General features: G+C 40.8%; 1 protein-coding gene across 5 annotated transcripts; it reads right to left on the bottom strand.

Annotated features, from left to right (window-relative positions):
• Positions 1-241: 241 nt before the first annotated feature.
• On the bottom strand, positions 242-17770 carry LOC149190751 (V-type proton ATPase subunit G 1-like). Of its 5 annotated transcripts, XM_089412253.1 has the most exons (6): positions 17604-17770; positions 17264-17475; positions 4285-4438; positions 4009-4109; positions 3691-3881; positions 3028-3403 (listed from the first exon to the last, which is right to left on the bottom strand). In XM_089412253.1, exons 3-5 carry the CDS (start codon positions 4370-4372, stop codon positions 3738-3740), a joined length of 333 nt encoding a protein of 110 aa, XP_089268379.1. In that variant the 5' UTR covers positions 4373-4438; positions 17264-17475; positions 17604-17770; the 3' UTR covers positions 3028-3403; positions 3691-3737. The 5 variants fall into 5 exon arrangements, with proteins under 5 accessions (XP_089268378.1, XP_089268379.1, XP_089268380.1 ...); XM_089412252.1 differs by lacking the exons at positions 3028-3403; positions 17264-17475 and adding an exon at positions 242-493 and having other exon boundaries at positions 17604-17769; XM_089412254.1 differs by lacking the exon at positions 17264-17475 and having other exon boundaries at positions 4285-4480.
• Positions 17771-18085: the final 315 nt, after the last annotated feature.

Raw genomic sequence — 18085 nt, 5'->3', positions numbered from 1 at the left:
TCCTATTCAATCCCCTCCTTTTTTTGATATGTGAATCTAATCTCTTAACAAAACCAAGTATTTTATAGTGGTTTTCAATGAGAAGGGCATCATAATCGTCATTAAGAATAAATATGATGAGGAAAATATGCTATAGAGATAGTTTTATCTCATAGACCCTTCATGGACCTTATTGCAAATTGAAAATAATTATACTTAAGTTTCCTAGAGTTAAATTGTATTGCTATGAGATAGACAACTTAACCTTAATGCCACTCCACCCTTTTTATTAAATTGCTTGATTTATTTTTGAGTTGGGATGTGTAAACATTGTGCTTAATACTATACAATACAACTTGCTACACTTACAAGCTTGAAGCAACTACAAATATTTAGGGTGAATTCTGAATTTTTATAACATACATATTTTCCATCCACAACCCGCTGTCCCCTCAAAAATTTGGGGGTGCATTCTAGCTGTCCCAAAGATGAGTCCCACATCCCCACCATTCCCCTGTCCCAAAAAACAGAGCAACACGGATTATGACAGATGAGAAATGTGCTTTTGATGAAATATTTGAACAAACTGAATGGAGCATGACAAATCGCTGCATGCAGACAAAATTCTAATGAATATGATGAAATATCTGAACAAAAGTACATTTAATGAAATATCTCAACAAAATGAGGCTCCCTGGAATGCTGGGATCACAAGATATATCCAATTTTCAAAGTGAATGCTCTCGAGAGGCTTTACAATTTCTCTCCAAAATGCAAAAGATGGCATGAAACCTAACCAATTTATGTACTCCAAGAGCCTTAGAAAATGTGCCAGCCTTGCTGATCTGGAACAAAGCAACTGCGTTCATGACTAAATCATCAAATCTACATTTAGACTCGTGTCTTTGTCAGCGGTGCTCTCACTGATAGGTACACCAAAAGTAGGAGAATAAAATATGCATCTCATGTGTTCAATACAATCCCTAAACATGAGATCATTCCATGGACTATTGCACGATATTCACAATAAGAACATGGTGAAGAAGCCTTGAAACTGTTCTCCCAAATGTAATTCATGATGTTGAAACCAAACAGTTCGCAATTGTCATTGTTCTCAACATTTGGTAGCCTAGCAGCTATGTAACAAGGAAAGTAGTTTCATGCTCAGATAACAAAATCTGGTTTTGACACACCATGTGTTTATGGAAAGTGCCCACCCTGACATTTATGCAAAAGTGGGAACATAGATGCAAACAAAGTCTTTCACAAATTACCTGAACAAGACACAGTTTCATGGATGATTACTCGTTATGGACAACATGGACATGGTGCGGAGGCTTTGCAACTCTTTTTCCAAATGCAAAGGCTAGCCATGAAAGGAGATTAATTTGCATTATCCAGTGGTCTTGCACCATGTGCCAGCGTAGCAGCTTTGGAACAGGGCAATGTAGGTCATGCCCACATTCATAAAAATCAGCTTCACTCAGATGTCTTTGTTGAAAGTGCTCTAGTTGATATTGATTCCAAATGTGGAAGCATAATGGATTCACACTATTTTTGATAGAATGATTGAACAAAACTTGGTCTCATGGACTACTGATTGTGGGATATGTCCAGCATGGAGAAGCAGAGGAGGCTCTCCGATGTTCTAAGTGGTGGCATTCCGATGGGTGGGATGGCCTTGCCAACTATCTAATAGTGATTAAAGTGTGGGCAAGATCCATGAATAGTGATGAGGCAACATTTTTAGAAAATGTAACTGGCAGGTTTGAAGCCAGATAACATCACTTTTTTTAGGTATTTTGTTTGCATGCAGGCCTTGTGAACAAGGGATGCCACTACTTTGATTCCATTAATTAGGATCATAGCACAACATAAAATTGGAGCAATATGCCTGGTTGACCTCCATGGCCAAGCTAGGAATGTTTCCAAAGCAGAAGATCAACAAAATGCTATATGAATCACCTGCCATAATGTGGCAGCTTTCATGGATGCCTAAAGAACCCATGGGAATATGGAGCTAGGGAAACATGCATCAGAATGCGTTTTTTATTTGGACTCATTGTATCCAGCAACTTATGTGCTGCTATAAAACATTTATGCTGCAGCTGGCAAGTAGACTTATGTAACAAAGGTAAGAAATATGATGAATTACAATGGGTGATCAAGGAATCTGGATGGACTTGGATTGTGCTAAAGATCAAGAGGCATGCATTTATCATAGCAGATATATAACACCTAGAACCCGAGATAATCTATGCAGCGCTGGGGAGATTAACTGGACAGGTGAAGGTGGCAAGCTATAATCATTAGTCCTCACACAAATTTTCTTCTGCATGTTGTGGATGAACAGAATAACCATCATGCCATATCAATTGGAAGCTAATTATTGGTACTGATTTGACCACATTTCAAATAGATTCATCACAAACCTTCATCTATGTGGGACTGGAGATTTGCTTATTTGTAAACAGAAAGGTATCTTGACCTTAAAGACCTAATTGCAGTGAGGATTTGATGAAGCCAAAACTTGTAACAATTTTGCTTTTGCTGCAGAGGATGAAATACATTGCACAAGTTAACAAACACTCTACGAAATCAAGCCTTCACGCCCATGTACAGGTTCACCATGCATTGCTGACTTCTAAGTTTTCTGCATGCATTGCTAACTTCTAAGTTTTCTGCTAGCATTTATTTTCACTCACATGGCATGAACAAGTGGAAACTGAGAACACGGAAGTTATATGTTCAGTAAGAGCATTAATATTTCTCCTCTAACCATGCTAACTTTCTTTCTAGTCAAAGAATGCAATACTATGAAACAGGATCCCATTTTGCTGGACAATTTAGTTAACTATTGTTTCACCTGTAAATAAGCTAACCAAAACTGATCTTGGAAGCACATTTTCGATTCATTATCTCTACCAAAAACTAGATGTTGCAATCTATATATATAAGATATGTACATGCAGAACCATGTAATGCCAAATCCCCATCGACAAGTTCCATAAGAAAATTCAAAGTACTGAAAGGATAAACCTCAATTCCTTCTCTTCAACAATGGATCAATAAATTATTAAATTCCATTTATGAATGACAGAAAGTTGTAAAAAAAATTAGGTTCAACAATAAACTCAAGTTTTTCACACACTTTCTTATACAGACCAGAATCAAAACACCACAGCTTTTCTAATCTTAAATCAGTCTCCTCCAATAGCTCTCTATTTATGCTGGTATACAGCATCCAGATTCCAAACAACCCAAAAAAATTATATCCAATCCTGAAAAGTCAAATTCACAATTTTTGCTAATATATTTGATTATGTTATCAGATGCTAATAATTTAAATCAGTCTCCTCCAAAGGCTCTATTCACATCGGTAGAAAGCAGCATCCAAAACAACCCACAGATTCTATATCCATGCCTGAAAATTCACATGCTGAGAATTAACAAATCTATTTTCCCCCAAATATTAAACAATATTTCAGTCCAGAAAATTAACAAATTCAAAATAAGATGAAATTAAATTTGCAGCTTGGACTGTAGATACACACGCTGTCTCTCATTTCATCTGATTATCTCATAGACATAACATTCCATTGATAATCATTCAAGTTTTCAAATTACATTATTTTGAAAGAATGCCAATTCGACATAAGAAACCAATTCAACCTAAAAGAGTGACCATTCTAGATGTGAAAATTTGCTTACCAAGACTGCAAACCACAACTGCCAGCACTAGCAATTGCACAACTGCATTAGTTCCTCACAGTTGTAACATATTTCATAAGCATGGCAACCACTTCAGGAGAAACTTTAGATGCCTCATTTTGCAAATGCTCAATCTTTGCTTTGGTTTCTTCATCAAGTCGCTTAACATTGGATCCAGAATCACCACTGGTCTGTTTGTTCAAAGTTGAACCCAATGAAATTTTGATCAGCACAGCAAACTCAATGCTTTCAAAAACAAAAAAACGTTATATTAACTTCAGAAAATAAACACAACCAGTCTGGGAATAAGTTTGGCACCTCTGCGACCTTCCTCCGAAATTCAGTTTCCCTCTGTGCCCGGTAAGAAGCAATTTCCCTCTCAGCTTCGTCTTTTGCTTGTTTCAATCTAGCCATTTTTGCTACAAAACAAAGGATGTAACTTTGCTTCAGCATAGCGCAACAGACCATAATCAATTGCATGCAAAGACAGAATCCTTCATTTCAATACAACTTCATGATTGCCCTATATTTCAAATAATCAATAACCCAATAAATATGTTTTTTCCATAAAATTAAAAGAAAGAATCAACTAACCAGCTCTAGCAGAAGCAACAATGTGTTGTGCCTCCTGCTCTGCAGCCAGTAACAACTGAATTCCACCCTGCCCCTTGTTTGAGCCCATGACTGCCTACCTATACAGTGGTTATATATCAATCAAAGAAAACCCTGGATGTTCAATTCGTCTCTCCTGCCAAAAGAAAGAACAAACCCTGGATTTCAATTGTCTCTGCTGCCAAAATAAGGAACTAAATTATCATTTGATGAGCCAAGCTATCCACTCTATATGCAACGGTAGAATTAATTCAAACTGCAAACCAATTCAGTATCCCACGGTACAAATTGCTCAGAAAAAAAAAAAAGAACGAAAAACAAATAATTCTATGTGAAATTATCTCAATATTGAGAGATTCAGCCTTTACTTTGTTTCTCTGAAACACGTGTATAAACTATAAACATACCATTGAAAACTACAAATAATTGCAACAATGTCAAAGATAAAGATATTTATTATAACTAATCATTCCTATCACCATGTCCATCAGGCTGTGGCCTAGTGGCTGAGATAGAGCTTCACCATGAAAAGTTGAAAACCACCTAGGTTCAAACACCAGTGGGTATAGAGCCCTATAATAATGTGTGTATTGGCCAAGTTTGATGACTACACACGTTGAAGTGGGCTTTTAATAATTCAGAATTGGGGTTTGTAGCTCCTCACAAATAAAAAAAAGTAACCTTACCCCAAAAAAACGTAAGGCATTCATGACATCAAATTAGCAAATCAAAGGATATCACCAGGATGCAGCCACAGATCCTGAAACACATCACCTTATATCTTGATCAGGTTCAAGGCGTAATCCTAGGGTTGTGACCATGGCTTGAGCGAAGTCTTGGATCAAACATGGAATGAAGAGGAAATTTCTTAGCCATACTCACCAACTTACGGAAACAAATGGTCTCAGCTCACAGTGGTGAAATAAATCACTTTAGACACCAAATGCATACATATCGCTTTATGTTAATTTTAAATTCCCAATTTGAAAAAATCAGTCAAATTAATGAGACCAAATAGAATTCAATCTAACTGCACAGAAAAAAGACCCCAAAGGTTTAAAAATACAAAAAACTAGTAAATATATGAGTGCAACATGGAAAATAGAGGTGGAGATGAACCCCCCGATGGGGGTGCGCATGCATTGGTACAAATGTGTTAAGTTATGGTATGTTCTATGCTTATAACAGTTTACTTATTTTTCTTATTATATTCCACAGATTAGCAATCACATGTACATAAAGTAAAGTGCAGATAGAACATTAAACGATCGACAGAAAACAAGCCAAGACAAGAGACACAAGATGTGGCGGCTAGCCAGGGACAAACCCCACATTGTGTGGGGAAACCCTTTGATCAAATCTTCTTTTATCTTCAATAATTCAACAGAGAGAAACAGTACAATAAATCTGATTTATATTAGCAATAGCAAACCCTAGATCAGCAGCATCAACATTAGTGGCTTCATTATCAAACTAGGGCAAACGATATCTCACAAACCGACAGTCTGATTGACTTCATTCCACCACCAAAAGTTGCGGCTTCCAGAGGAGGTTCAGATGAACCTACAGCGCAGTTCAAATGAGGAGATCTTCTAGGCCACGCAGGTCAATCTTTACTTCTGCAGTTGCAGCTTCAGTTTCAGCAGTTTCCGGCTTCAAACTAGGGCAGTCGATATCTTGCAAACCGTTTGTCGGATTGACTTCATTCCACCACCAAAAGTTGTGGCTTTCAGAGGAGATCCAGATGGACCTACAGCGCAGTTCCAAAGAGGAGATCTTCTAGGCCACGCAAGTCAATCTTTGGATCTGCAGTTGCAGCTTCAGGTTCAACAGCTTCCGGCTTCACATGTGTGAGAGAGAGACCCATTTCTGCGCAGTAGAGAAGAGACTCATTTTTGCGCAGTAGAGAGAGAGAGATGTGATGAGAAGAGTGAGTGCAAATGAGGAAAAGTCCTCTTATATTTATACACAACGTTGGTGTTTGAATAGATGCGACTGTTGGGCTTCTGAGCCTACATGAGTTGTAGGTCGGCTTGATAATAATTCCATAATCAAAATAAATTCATATCTCCATGAATACTTATCGGAATCGGATGATCTTTATATCAATCCTACACCTCTCGACGAGAGGAATCTAATAAAAATATTATCAGCCATGAATAAGATGACCCACATGAATTTTTGCCCTGGTTGCCAATTTTAACACTCCCTCTCAACCAGGGAGAACTTCATCTGCAATCTGTCTATCGGTCGTTACTATTCATCCATCAAATGCACTGCCCTATACAACCTGACCCTTGCCCTACTCTGCTCTATTCTGCCTATTCTGATTTGTCTTGTTCTGCCCTGTACTGATCGGTACTATTTTGCTCTATTCTGCTCTGCTCTTGCATTGTTCTGTTCTGCTCTGCTTTTGTCCGAATTATGAAGAAGAAGAATTGATCGAGGATGTATCATACTGACTCAAAAGTCAGTCTCAGAGTATGTACCACTGGCCCCAGACCAGTCTCAACCAACCCAAAGTCAGCGTCATAGTGAGTACAACTCTATTGGTCCCAGACCAGTATCATCCTCTACTAACTCAAAGTCAGTCTCAGAGTGCATACTACTGGTCCCAGACCAGTCTCAACCGACCCGAAGTCAGCTTCATAGTAAGTACCACTCCTACCACTGGTCCCAGACCAGTCTCAAAGAGTGTACCACTGGTCCCAGACCAGTCTCAACCGACCCAAAGTCAGCATCATAGTATGTACCACTCCCACTGGTCCCAGCCCAGTACTGCACTGACACGAAGTCAGTCTCAGAGTATGTACCACTGGTCCCAAACCAGTCTCAACCGACCCGAAGTCAGTGTCATAGTAAGGTACAACTCCTACCACTGGTCCCAAACCAGTATCGTAGTCTCAGAGAGTGTACCACTGGTCCTAGACCAGTCTCAACCGACTCGAAGTCAACATCATAGTATGTACCACTGGTCCCAGACCAGTCTCAACCAACCCGAAGTCAGTGTCATAATAAGGTACAACTCCTACCATTGGTCCCAAACCAGTATCATTGATCCCAAATCAATGGAGATCATCCTAGCGTAGGGAGTACGGTAGATACAACAATGCGTCCAGACTCCATCAGTACTACTATGGTCCCTAACTTCATTTCCCTGCTCATTGATCAGATGAGAGGTACTTCCCATGAGTCCTAGACTACATGGGTAGGATGCCTCGACAGGAGAACTAATCAATCCTGTCCTCACAGGAGAATACATCAATCCTGCTACAATCGCCATGGAGAACACATCAATCCAGGCCTCACAGGAGAACACATCAATCCTGCTACAGTCGCCATGGAGAACACATCAATCCAAGGCTCACAAGAGAACACATCAATCCTGCTACAGTCGCCATGGAGAACACATCAATCCAGGCCTCACAGGAGAACTAATCATCCTGCTACACAAGAGAGCGAATCATGTTGTTCCACGAGAGCGAATCATCTTGTCCCACAAGAGAGTGAATCATCTTGTTCCAGTGCGCACCACCAGGGGAGGGTGAGTCACCCTGTGGTCGTATGTTGCTCCAGTAAGAACCACAAGCCCTCAGAGCTCCCAGAGCTCAATGTATGCAACATGCAAGATCCTTGTACAAGGGTTTCTTGACGACTCCAAGTCGTTTGGGAAAATCACAGATTAGATCTTTCCTCGGGGCTTTGACAAGGTGTATCAACCTGTACATCATCTTAATGCGATGGAGCCTCCTTGCTCATCGACTTACCATATCCCAGATGATGTCTATCTGCTGGAGCAATCGACGAATACGGGATTCCTCAATAATCGAATCCCACCTCTGGTTGTTACAGAGAATCACAATGGTATGTGTTCAAACAGCTCACTGAAGAGCTTCCCCAACCAGGCAGCTTCATACGAGATCATACTCGTAGATATGTATCTGGTCTCGATGGTGCTTATGGCAACTGACTTCTGCTTCCTGCTCATCCATTATATCGAAGCAGAATCCAAAGAGAAACAACACTAAAAAGTGCTCCAGTGATCCTCCACACTACATGCCTAATCAGCATTCAAATAATCATGTAGTTTCATATTTCCGGTAATGTATCTCAATCCATTAGTAATTGTGCCATGAAGATATCTTAGAAGATTCTTAGCATCAATGCAGTGAGGCTCAACCAAATATGAGCTCACAGTGCTAACTACAAAACATATGTTCAGAGGTTCACCAAGAACATCAACGTGAATGAGTTTTTGAAACTCAGAGGCATTTCCCAAATCTGGTCCGACATCACTACCATATAACTTCTAAAAGTTAAGATCCTCGAGGTAGTCACAGGCTTGCAGTCCATCATACCAAATATTTCCAATATCTTTACCACATATTTTCCTTGAGATAGGAAAATTTCCCTTGGCTTCTGCCATACTTCAAGTCCTTGGTCCTTCATTTCAAATTCAGAAGCCAACTCCCTCTTACATTTGTGAATGAGAGGGTCTGCACCTGTTAGAAAGAGGTCATCCACATACAGCACCAGTATGAGAGGCTTGTCATCTTCAACCTTAAAGTAAAGGTTAGGATCGGCTTCACTCCTAGTGAATCCCAGCTTCATCAAGTAGCTGTCGATCCTCTCATACCATGCTCGGGGTGCTTGCTTCAGCCCATAGAGAACCTTCTTCAACCTGCATACATGAGATTTTCGATCATAAATTTCAAATCCTTCAAGGTGCTCCACGTAGACCTCTTCTTTGATAGAGCCGTGTAAGAACGCAGTCTTGACATCCATCTGATGTATGTTCCGTCCTTGTGAAGCAGCAAGGGCTATGATCGAGCAGATGATCATATATCTGGCAACAGGTGCAAATATCACATCATAGTCTATACCTTACTACTGGGAGAAACCACGAGCAACAAAACGAGCCTTATACTTTTCCGTACTTCCATATGTTGCATGGTTTATCTTGTAAAGCCATTTGGAAGTAACAATTGTCTTGCCCTGGGGTCTAGGAACAACTTCCTAGACATCATTCTTCGTGATAGACTCATATTCTTCGGTCATAGCATCCTTCCATACTTGATGCTTGACGGCGTCTGAGAATGATGAAGGCTTATTTTGTATGATCGTGCTCATGATGGTCAGGTATCCCTGATACCTATTAGGTTTCTTACTTTCACGAAAGGTTCCTCGGGGTGTAGCATGTCCTTTAGCATCATCAAGTAGCCCCCTAAGCCATGAAGGCCTCTTCCTAGAAGAGGAAGGCTCATGTGGAGGAGGATCAATCGGATCCATGGGTTCTTCTACATCAAGCATTGATTCATCATCCTTTTCTTTCGGTTCCCTGGTGTTGGCTTCTTGAGAGCTCCTCAAAGTCGGAAGATTGTCCACCTTGCTGAGAGCCATATCTACGTCAAAGGTGACATCATGACTAATCACGACTTCCCTTTGACCGACTGTGAACTTTTCTTCAGGAGTCTTGGAACCCAATGCTTGATGAGGGCATCGATTTTGTACATATATGGCAGTGTTTGTAGTTTCAGCCCATAGAAACTTCGGAAGTCTTTGATCATGTAGCATGGCCCGGACAACTTCCATAATCGTGCAGTTCTTCCTTTCCGCCACACCATTTTGTTCAGGAGTACGTGGTATAGTAGTCTCCCTCTTAATGTCAGCCTCAGATATGCCTGAGTGAACCAACTGTAATATATCGGAGGTCTTGCTTTAGCTTGAGGGGAATGGTCCCCTTTTGAGCTTTCCTTCGGCACATCTCGGACATACACCATCTTTCTCTACTTGGAATTCGAGCATCCCAATTATCATCTGTCTTAAATCGGGTAGAGCTTTGTAATGAAGGTGGGCAAACCTCCAATGCCAAAGTTCGGACTGAAGAGTTGTGTCACAAGACATGACACCTATCGAACTTCCATCGACCTGATATAATGAATCAACACTAAACCCAAGAGTAAAGGCATCTTTAACATTATTTTTCCATATATATACCTTGCCATTGCTGAAGGTTACCTTGTAGCCTTTGTCTTCCATTGCCGAGATGGACACTAGGTTCTTTTTTAGGTCAGGTGCATTTAATACATCCTGGACTTTCTAGCCTTCTTGAATGGTTGTCCTCTTCCTCGATCCCCAACTCTCCTCTTACCTTTGCTGTTGAATTTGTCATTCCTTTGATTTGCCATCAGAGGGATTTTGATCATCGTCCCGGTGTGAGTCCTTTCTATCAAGGCACTCCCTTGCATAGTGACTTGCTTTATCGCAGATGTAACATCGTCCTTTTCTTCCACCCTTAGGTCCAGCGTTTCCTTTTGATTTAGTCCTGGAATTATTTCTTTTCTTAGCATGAGAAGAAAAGGCAGCAGGAGGACATTTAGGCATGGGAATTTCTAGCTCTTCTTCCCTTGTTTCTTCTTGAATGCATCTAGCCATTAATTCCTCGAAACCAGGAATTACATTATAGTTCAGAAGAGTAGTCCTAAACACATACCATTCGGATGGTAATCCTCCAAGAGTCGTGAGTGCCATTTCCCAGTCTATCGTAGATTTCCTTGGAGGTGTCCAGTTCAGAGATGTAGGCCACCAAGTGCTTGTCGATAGAGTCCCAGATGATCTTCTATTTTGACTTCTTCGGTTTTCCATTTGTTCCATGCAGCAGCAGATGCATTTGATGGAGGCTCAACAATATTGCCTCTTACATGGTCCAGCACTCCTAGATCTTCTAGGGTTAGATCAATAGACATCTTCCATGCGTGATAGTCATCTTTCTCACGGAGCTTGTCTTCAGCAGGAAAGAGTGTTGAGGACCCCATAGTTCTTTTGGGATAGCCTTGCCGATCTTCTCTTCGGTGATTGCTCTTGCTCTTGCTCGGGCTTTGTCTTCACCTCAACTCTGATACCATGTTAAGTTATGGTATGTTCTATGCTTATAATAGTTTACTTCTTTTTCTTATTATATTCCACAGATTAGCAATCACATGTACATAAAGTAAAGTGTAGATAGAACATTAAACGATCAACAGAAAACAAGCCAAGGCAAGAGACATAAGATGTGGCGGCTAGCCAGGGACAAACCCCACATTGTGTGGAGAAACCCTTTGATCAAATCTTCTTTTATCTTCAATAATTCAGCAAAGAAAAACAGTACAATAAATCTGATTTATATTAGCAGTAGCAAACCCTAGATCAGCAGCATCAGCATTAGCGGCTTCATTATCAAACTAGGGCAGAAGATATCTCACAAACCGACCGTCGGATTGACTTCATTCCACCACCAAAAGTTGCGGCTTCCAGAGGAGGTTCAGATGAACCTACAGCGCAATTCAGATGAGGAGATCTTCTAGGCCAAGCAGGTCAATCTTTACGTCTGCAATTGCAGCTTCAGTTTCAGCAGTTTCCGGCTTCAAACTAGGGCAGTCGATATCTTGCAAACCGTTCGTCGGATTGACTTCATTCCACCACCAAAAGTTGCGGCTTTCAGAGGAGATCCAAATGGACCTACAGCGCAGTTCCAAAGAGGAGATCTTCTAGGCCACGCAGGTCAATATTTGGATCTGCAGTTGCAGCTTCAAGTTCAACAGCTTCCGGCTTCACATGTGTGAGAGAGAGACCCATTTCTGCGCAGTAGAGAAGAGACTCATTTCTGCGCAGTAGAGAGAGAGAGATGTGATGAGAAGAGTGAGTGCAAATGAGGAAAAGTCCTCTTATATTTATACACAACGTTGGTGTTTGAATAGATGTGATTGTTGGGCTTCTAAGCCTACATGAGTTGTAGGTCGGCTTGATAATAATTCCATAATCAAAATAAATTCATATCTCCATGAATACTTATCGGAATCGGATGATCTTTATACCAATCCTACACCTCTCGACAAGAGGAATCTAATAAAAATATTATCAGCCATGAATAAGATGACCCACATGAAGTTTTGCCCTAGTTGCCAATTTTAACAAAATGGCATGTGATCGGCCATCTGGGCCTGCCTCCCCTCCATGCGCATATTAACGCTGCAGCGATGACAAGACCCGATACTTACTCCTCTGGCGTGACACTCCTCCTCAAGCGCTCTGAGGATAAATGCGAACCTTGGTACATGATTTGGCTCAATTCGACAGTTTGGGCAATGAGTTTGGGTGGTAAGGAGTTTGATAGCGGTCGGGTTTGTGTTTATGGTGCCTCACTGGGGCTCTGGCCTTGGGTGAGGAAGGAAAAAGACACTTGTAGTAGCTTGAAGTGGTTTGACATCAGTCTCCTGGTCTACCCTTGGGACCATGGTACACAGACAGTCACGGTTCGGTTCTGCTCCCTCGCTTCTGGTGGAAACAAGGCCTTTTCATCACTCTGCCAGCTCTTGGCTCCTCTCCCACTCGAGCGGACCACCGCAGGTCTTTACAGGTGTGTGGGTTTTTATTTGGCATTTGGTAATTTATGCTCTGAGGTTGGGTCTCGCCTTTGGCCCAAAGGACTTTATAGTCTCTCAGCGAGCATTTGGGGGTGGGGGTTATGTTCATGTGCAGCCTTGGGGTGGTGTCTCATAAGTATTTCACTCTGGTACCTGGGCTAGGTAAACTGGAGCCCCTCTCGCCATCCTGGTAGTAGTAGAGAGAGTGGCTCATTCCTGCTGGGGTCTGTGGTCTGTGTGTCTGGAGTATATTGCTACCTTTGTAGGTATTCGACAACTTTCTCTGCGGGCTCCCCTTGTTGCGAGCCACCACCATCCGTACACAGCAAAATGCCACGCCAGCAGGGCCACCCTTGTCACAGGCGGGGGCAAAAGGCCCAGGAAGGACACCCTGTACCAGGCCATCATTCGTCCTCCGCTACCTCTTCCAGTCAGGAAACAAAGGATGTTGAGGCTCTTTCCCCAGCTAATTCGCCAGGCCGCCTAGTAGCTCCTGCCTCTATGGAATCGATCGTTGAGCAGCTGCGGCACATACAAATTGACATTGACATTCTCCGAGACCACAGGTACGAAGACTGCAATGAAATTGTTGCCTATCTCACTGACATTCAATACAACCAGAATACCATTCTGGAGCAGTTGGACAACCTCCGGCACAGCCAACGTCGCACAAACGACCACCTCCGCAACTTAGAGGCACGGGTGGAACATATTGACTTCCACATTCATGACCGTGTTGGCTACTTTGCAGCTCCCCCTGTAATGCCCCCCCATCCCCCTCCTTGATTCGCTGCCATTAGTTCTGGTTTCTTTTTGTGTCTCTCACAATATGCTAAGGCCTCAGAGCCATCCAAAAATAATGTATGTAAATTGTCTATCTTGGTATTCTCCAGCCCCCAATCTCAAAAAGTCTGGTCGGAATGAGGGAGCGGGGGCTGTTGAGAGCATTTTTGTACGCTATGCTATTTTGAACATCTAATGAAAGCCATTTTGAATGACAAAAAAATAAAAAGGTGGAGATGAACCCAATAGGGATGAACAAGAGATGTAAGGTTCAAGATCCAATGCTTACCTGATTTGTAATGCTTCCTTGAGTCAAAGGGCTGCACTACACCAAGTGGCAATCCTGATTCACTAAAAAACCAGCGTATGCACTAGCATACCCCTGAAACAGATAAAGGGGGAATGCAGAAGAGAGCTTTGTTTGGGTCTCGACTCTCATGTTTCTGTGATTCTTAAAATGCGTATCACCACAATCATGATAGGTCTTGGAGTGGCCCTTCATGTGACCAAACAGGCCTTTCCAGGAAGTAAATTCCTTCCGACATTCCAATCCTCCTCCTCCTCTTTCTCCTGGACATGCAACTATACAAACATACACAAAATTCAAATGTGCATACACTCACTAACAACAGCATAACATTAGTTATAATCTATCTAAGATGGCAAAGGGACGCAAGTTATTGAGTTTAAAGTTGGAAAGAAGGACCGATCCAGCAACCAGAAAACTGGAGAATATATTCATGTTCCTACAGATGGGAATCAGGAGGTCCTAACATCAGTACTCTGGCCATCAGGTACTCGAAATATTTGGCAGCCATCATTTAACATGCTGAAAAGTCAGCTGCATGTGACAACAGGGCATTTTTGCAACATATTGCAATTCCTTGGTTGCCTTATTTCAGTCAACAATAGATTCTGCAGTCTTTCATCGTCGATAGGTATACGAAGTAGGGTCTTGTGGATTTGTTGTCTTTGTTATTTAGATTTCTGGTCATGGTGATAACTCTTTAATATTCTCTCTGCTTTAGAAGCGTATTTAGCAATGTATTTCAACATTGCATGATGGCAGAAGACAGGTCGGCAATCCACATTTGCCTTTCATGTCTTAAGTATCTCAGGATCATCGATGCTTCTTCAATCATCATTATGCAGAGCCAAACCTGCGCCACAGAATGGAATTGGTTGTTGGAACTTGGAAGCGAAGCAACAAATCAATAAAACACTTTATTTCTTCCTTTTTGCTAGCCACTTGTCAAAAAAGTGTATATGTTCATATGCTCCAGTCCTTTTAGGATGTGATATAGCTTTAGCTTTCACTCATTGTTATAATTCTCTGGCTCCTTTGAATAATCTATTATCAGATAAGATGAGATAATTTTATTAATATCCAACAGATGACTACAAATAGTAAGTCAGTGGGACTAAATGAGTACAATTAGTAAGAGTGAAATCCTATAGCTATGCTAGTAGTAACAGTAAAGGATCTAAGAACAAAGCTGCAAAAGGCTAAGAGTCTAGTCCAAGAAATAGAAATTAAGCAGCAACCAAAAAAAATGAGTACATAAGTGAAATCTAAAAACAAGTCAAGAGATATTGGAACTAGAAACCGAGGCAGAGAGAGGGGAGAGAAGAAGTCTCCTCATTCAAGTCCTCCATCATTGTGAGGGGGGCAACACACTGTTTGACAAGGTTGTCAAGGGAGAACCCAAGGCTGAGGGGGCTATGGAATCTGAAGTGTAATCTTAGGAGGGATCCTGGGGGGGCTCGATTGAGGAGGCCCATCAATCTTAAGACTCAAGCCTGGGGAAGAACGTTTAAATAGATGACCGGTTGCTCAATAGAGCCTAGGGGAAGGCACTTTATCAAGTGAGTCTGTCTCTGGCCCTGGGCCATCCTAGAATTGCTGTCTCTACCAATACGTTGAAGTCTATCTCAATGTTTGGGATGAGAGATTCTCAAGAGTCTTGCAGAAGTAAGACAACCGATAGCAGAGGATCGAGAAGACATCTATGGCCTTCACCACTCTATATTCGAAAAAGTATGGACCTCTGGCAGTTGCTCATTATTTGGAGTTGGCCAAACAATAGTGAAGAAAGAGGTGATCTTCTTGGAATGATCAAGATGGGGAGGACCATGTAGGCACTATGATCTATACCCAAGAACATCCCTAAGAAGAATAGCTATAAGTCTATGATGTCGATACCAAAAAAATATGAAGAGGAAGCCACCTCAATCGGATAAACGCAGAGAAACCTCCCCTTATTTTGTACTAGATGGGGCATATGGAGATGAGGTGACCGTTCGATTTAGCATCCTGCAATTGGCAAAGCTGATAGATCCCATAAGGGAAAGGAAGGTGACAATTAGTTTCGATCTGAAGCCAATGACAGCCCAAACGAAACCAATCAAAGGGGATCTTATGGGTCTGCATCCAATGTTTGCAAGTGTATGCAGGTCAGATGATAAGGCCATCACTCAGCTAAGTGCTTCAAATGGAAAGTCGTGTTAGGGTAGGATCTGGATATACTGTCTATAGAGTCTAGACGTCCTCTTTGATTACTCTTCATTGCCTGTTTAGACTGCACGAAGTGGCCCAGATTTGACACCGCTCTTTATGAATACTACATTTAGAATTCAAATAAGTAGCTTGCTTATGATTTCCTTATAGATGGATCATGGAGATATGTGCATATCATAATCTGATTTCCTAGTACAAAGAGGAAACGACTTGACAAGATTATAGAAATTCACCTACATGGCTTAGAATAAACAGTGATTGGGTGTACTGTTAAGTCAGTCCTTGATGTGAAGGTCACTGGTTCAAGACTCCGTGGCCAAAAATCTAGCCATGTTAAGAGCTGGTGTGGCCAAGACTGAGTGGATCCCCAAGTGAGTTTGACTATTTACATGCCTCGCATGCCCCTGGATGGCAGTTTCTCAAGCCACACAGGCAGTTTCTCAAACCACACAGGTCAAGCCTCTCAACCCACACAGGTCAAGCCTGATGTAATATTAGAAGAACTCGAACAACTTAGACAAACTAAAAAAAATTATAAAAAGCCAAACACCTTGTCCAGAGGATGAACCACATTAGTTGGTAATCATATGATTAATCCGAAAAACATTTATCTACAATATGGATCACAAAAGTGTAAGATATAAAAAAAGAAAAAAACAATATAAAAAAAGAAAAAAACATTAGAGTGTTTGATTTTGGAGTACGTAAATAATGGAACTTAAACCTCCAATGCACAAACCCAATCCTAAGTTAAATTTATGGGAAAATTTACGGAAAAGAGTATTCGTTGCCCTGAGTAACTCGTTTAAAAGGGTTTCAATGAGAAAACTCCTCGACGATATTTCTTTCACGCAACAAATTGTCGCTTTATTTAACTACGGAAATGTAAGTTCTATGTTTTATGTTTAATGGAGAAGTAGACAAATACCCAAAATAATAAATATATAAAATGAGAACTGAAAAACCAAATTTTTGTCACATTCCCAGAGTAATTCAATCCAACACCAGGCAAACAAAAAAAAGTGATTTCTCTGTTGCTCATTTTACTCTAAACTTATCTAGCCTGTAAAACGGTCTATATATTCTCCAAATATAATGGAAAAACTCATGTACCGAATCTCTACACAGACATTAAAGATTAAAAAGAATTCAAAGTTGTAGAAATCTATTTTTTTCGACAATTCCCCCGCTCAGGATGCTCCTCTATTTCGTAATTTCAAAGTGTATGTAAAGAGATCCTGCAAGAAAATTCTACCTGGTCTTCTCTGTTAGGATTTAACAAGGAAGATCCCCACAATTAACGTACATGGGCTTCTCTGAAAGGAATTCGTCAGACAATCAATTCCAAACTACCCACATAGCCGATCTGTAAGACAATCAAATCCAAGTAGTCCACATAGCAAATCTATATAGGCTTCTCCGAAAGGATTTAATAGACATTCAATTCAAAGCTACCCTACCTCATATCTACATACAATCAATTCTAAGTTAGCCACGTATCAAATCTATAAAAGGTCGAGAGATCGAAAAGAAAATGGAAGGATCACCCTTGATTGAAATCTTTGAAAATTGGCGGAATAGGAAATCAAGAATACCTCGAGAAGATCGAGATGGAAGGCCGGGATGGCTGTCGGAGAGAGCTCTTTCCTTACTTTCTCCGAATAAATGAAATTGCTTACACTAAGAAACGCCTCGGGTATTCAGGGGAAAGCCTCGCCCCAAATTGAGTTGCACGTCAGTTTATGCATTTATGAGGTGAAATGATATATAACAGCTGATTTTTACAGTTCTGAGAGGAACGATAAAAGTAATCGTTTAATATAATGCTTCATAAATGATAAAAGGACTTATTTCCATTTCAGAGTAACAACATTATTACTCTCAGAGAAAACTAAAAATAAAATATTTGTAATATTTTACTATCACTAATATGGATAATATTTAAAAATTGTGGAATTATAATCGGTTAACTAGAAATATGTTACTCTCGTCACTTGGTGAAAATGGTAAGTATATAATTGATTATTGGGTTGATCGATTGCAGTTAAAATGTATGTATAAAAACATAAATGGTTTC

The sequence above is a fragment of the Pinus tabuliformis genome, chromosome 3_1 (genome assembly GCF_031772625.1).
Source record: "Pinus tabuliformis cultivar Carrire ecotype Pingquan chromosome 3_1, CPIR1, whole genome shotgun sequence".
NCBI classification, from domain to species: domain Eukaryota; kingdom Viridiplantae; phylum Streptophyta; class Pinopsida; order Pinales; family Pinaceae; genus Pinus; species Pinus tabuliformis.
Note: the sequence above shows the minus strand (reverse complement) of the source record. Positions and strands in the feature narration are given on the sequence as shown.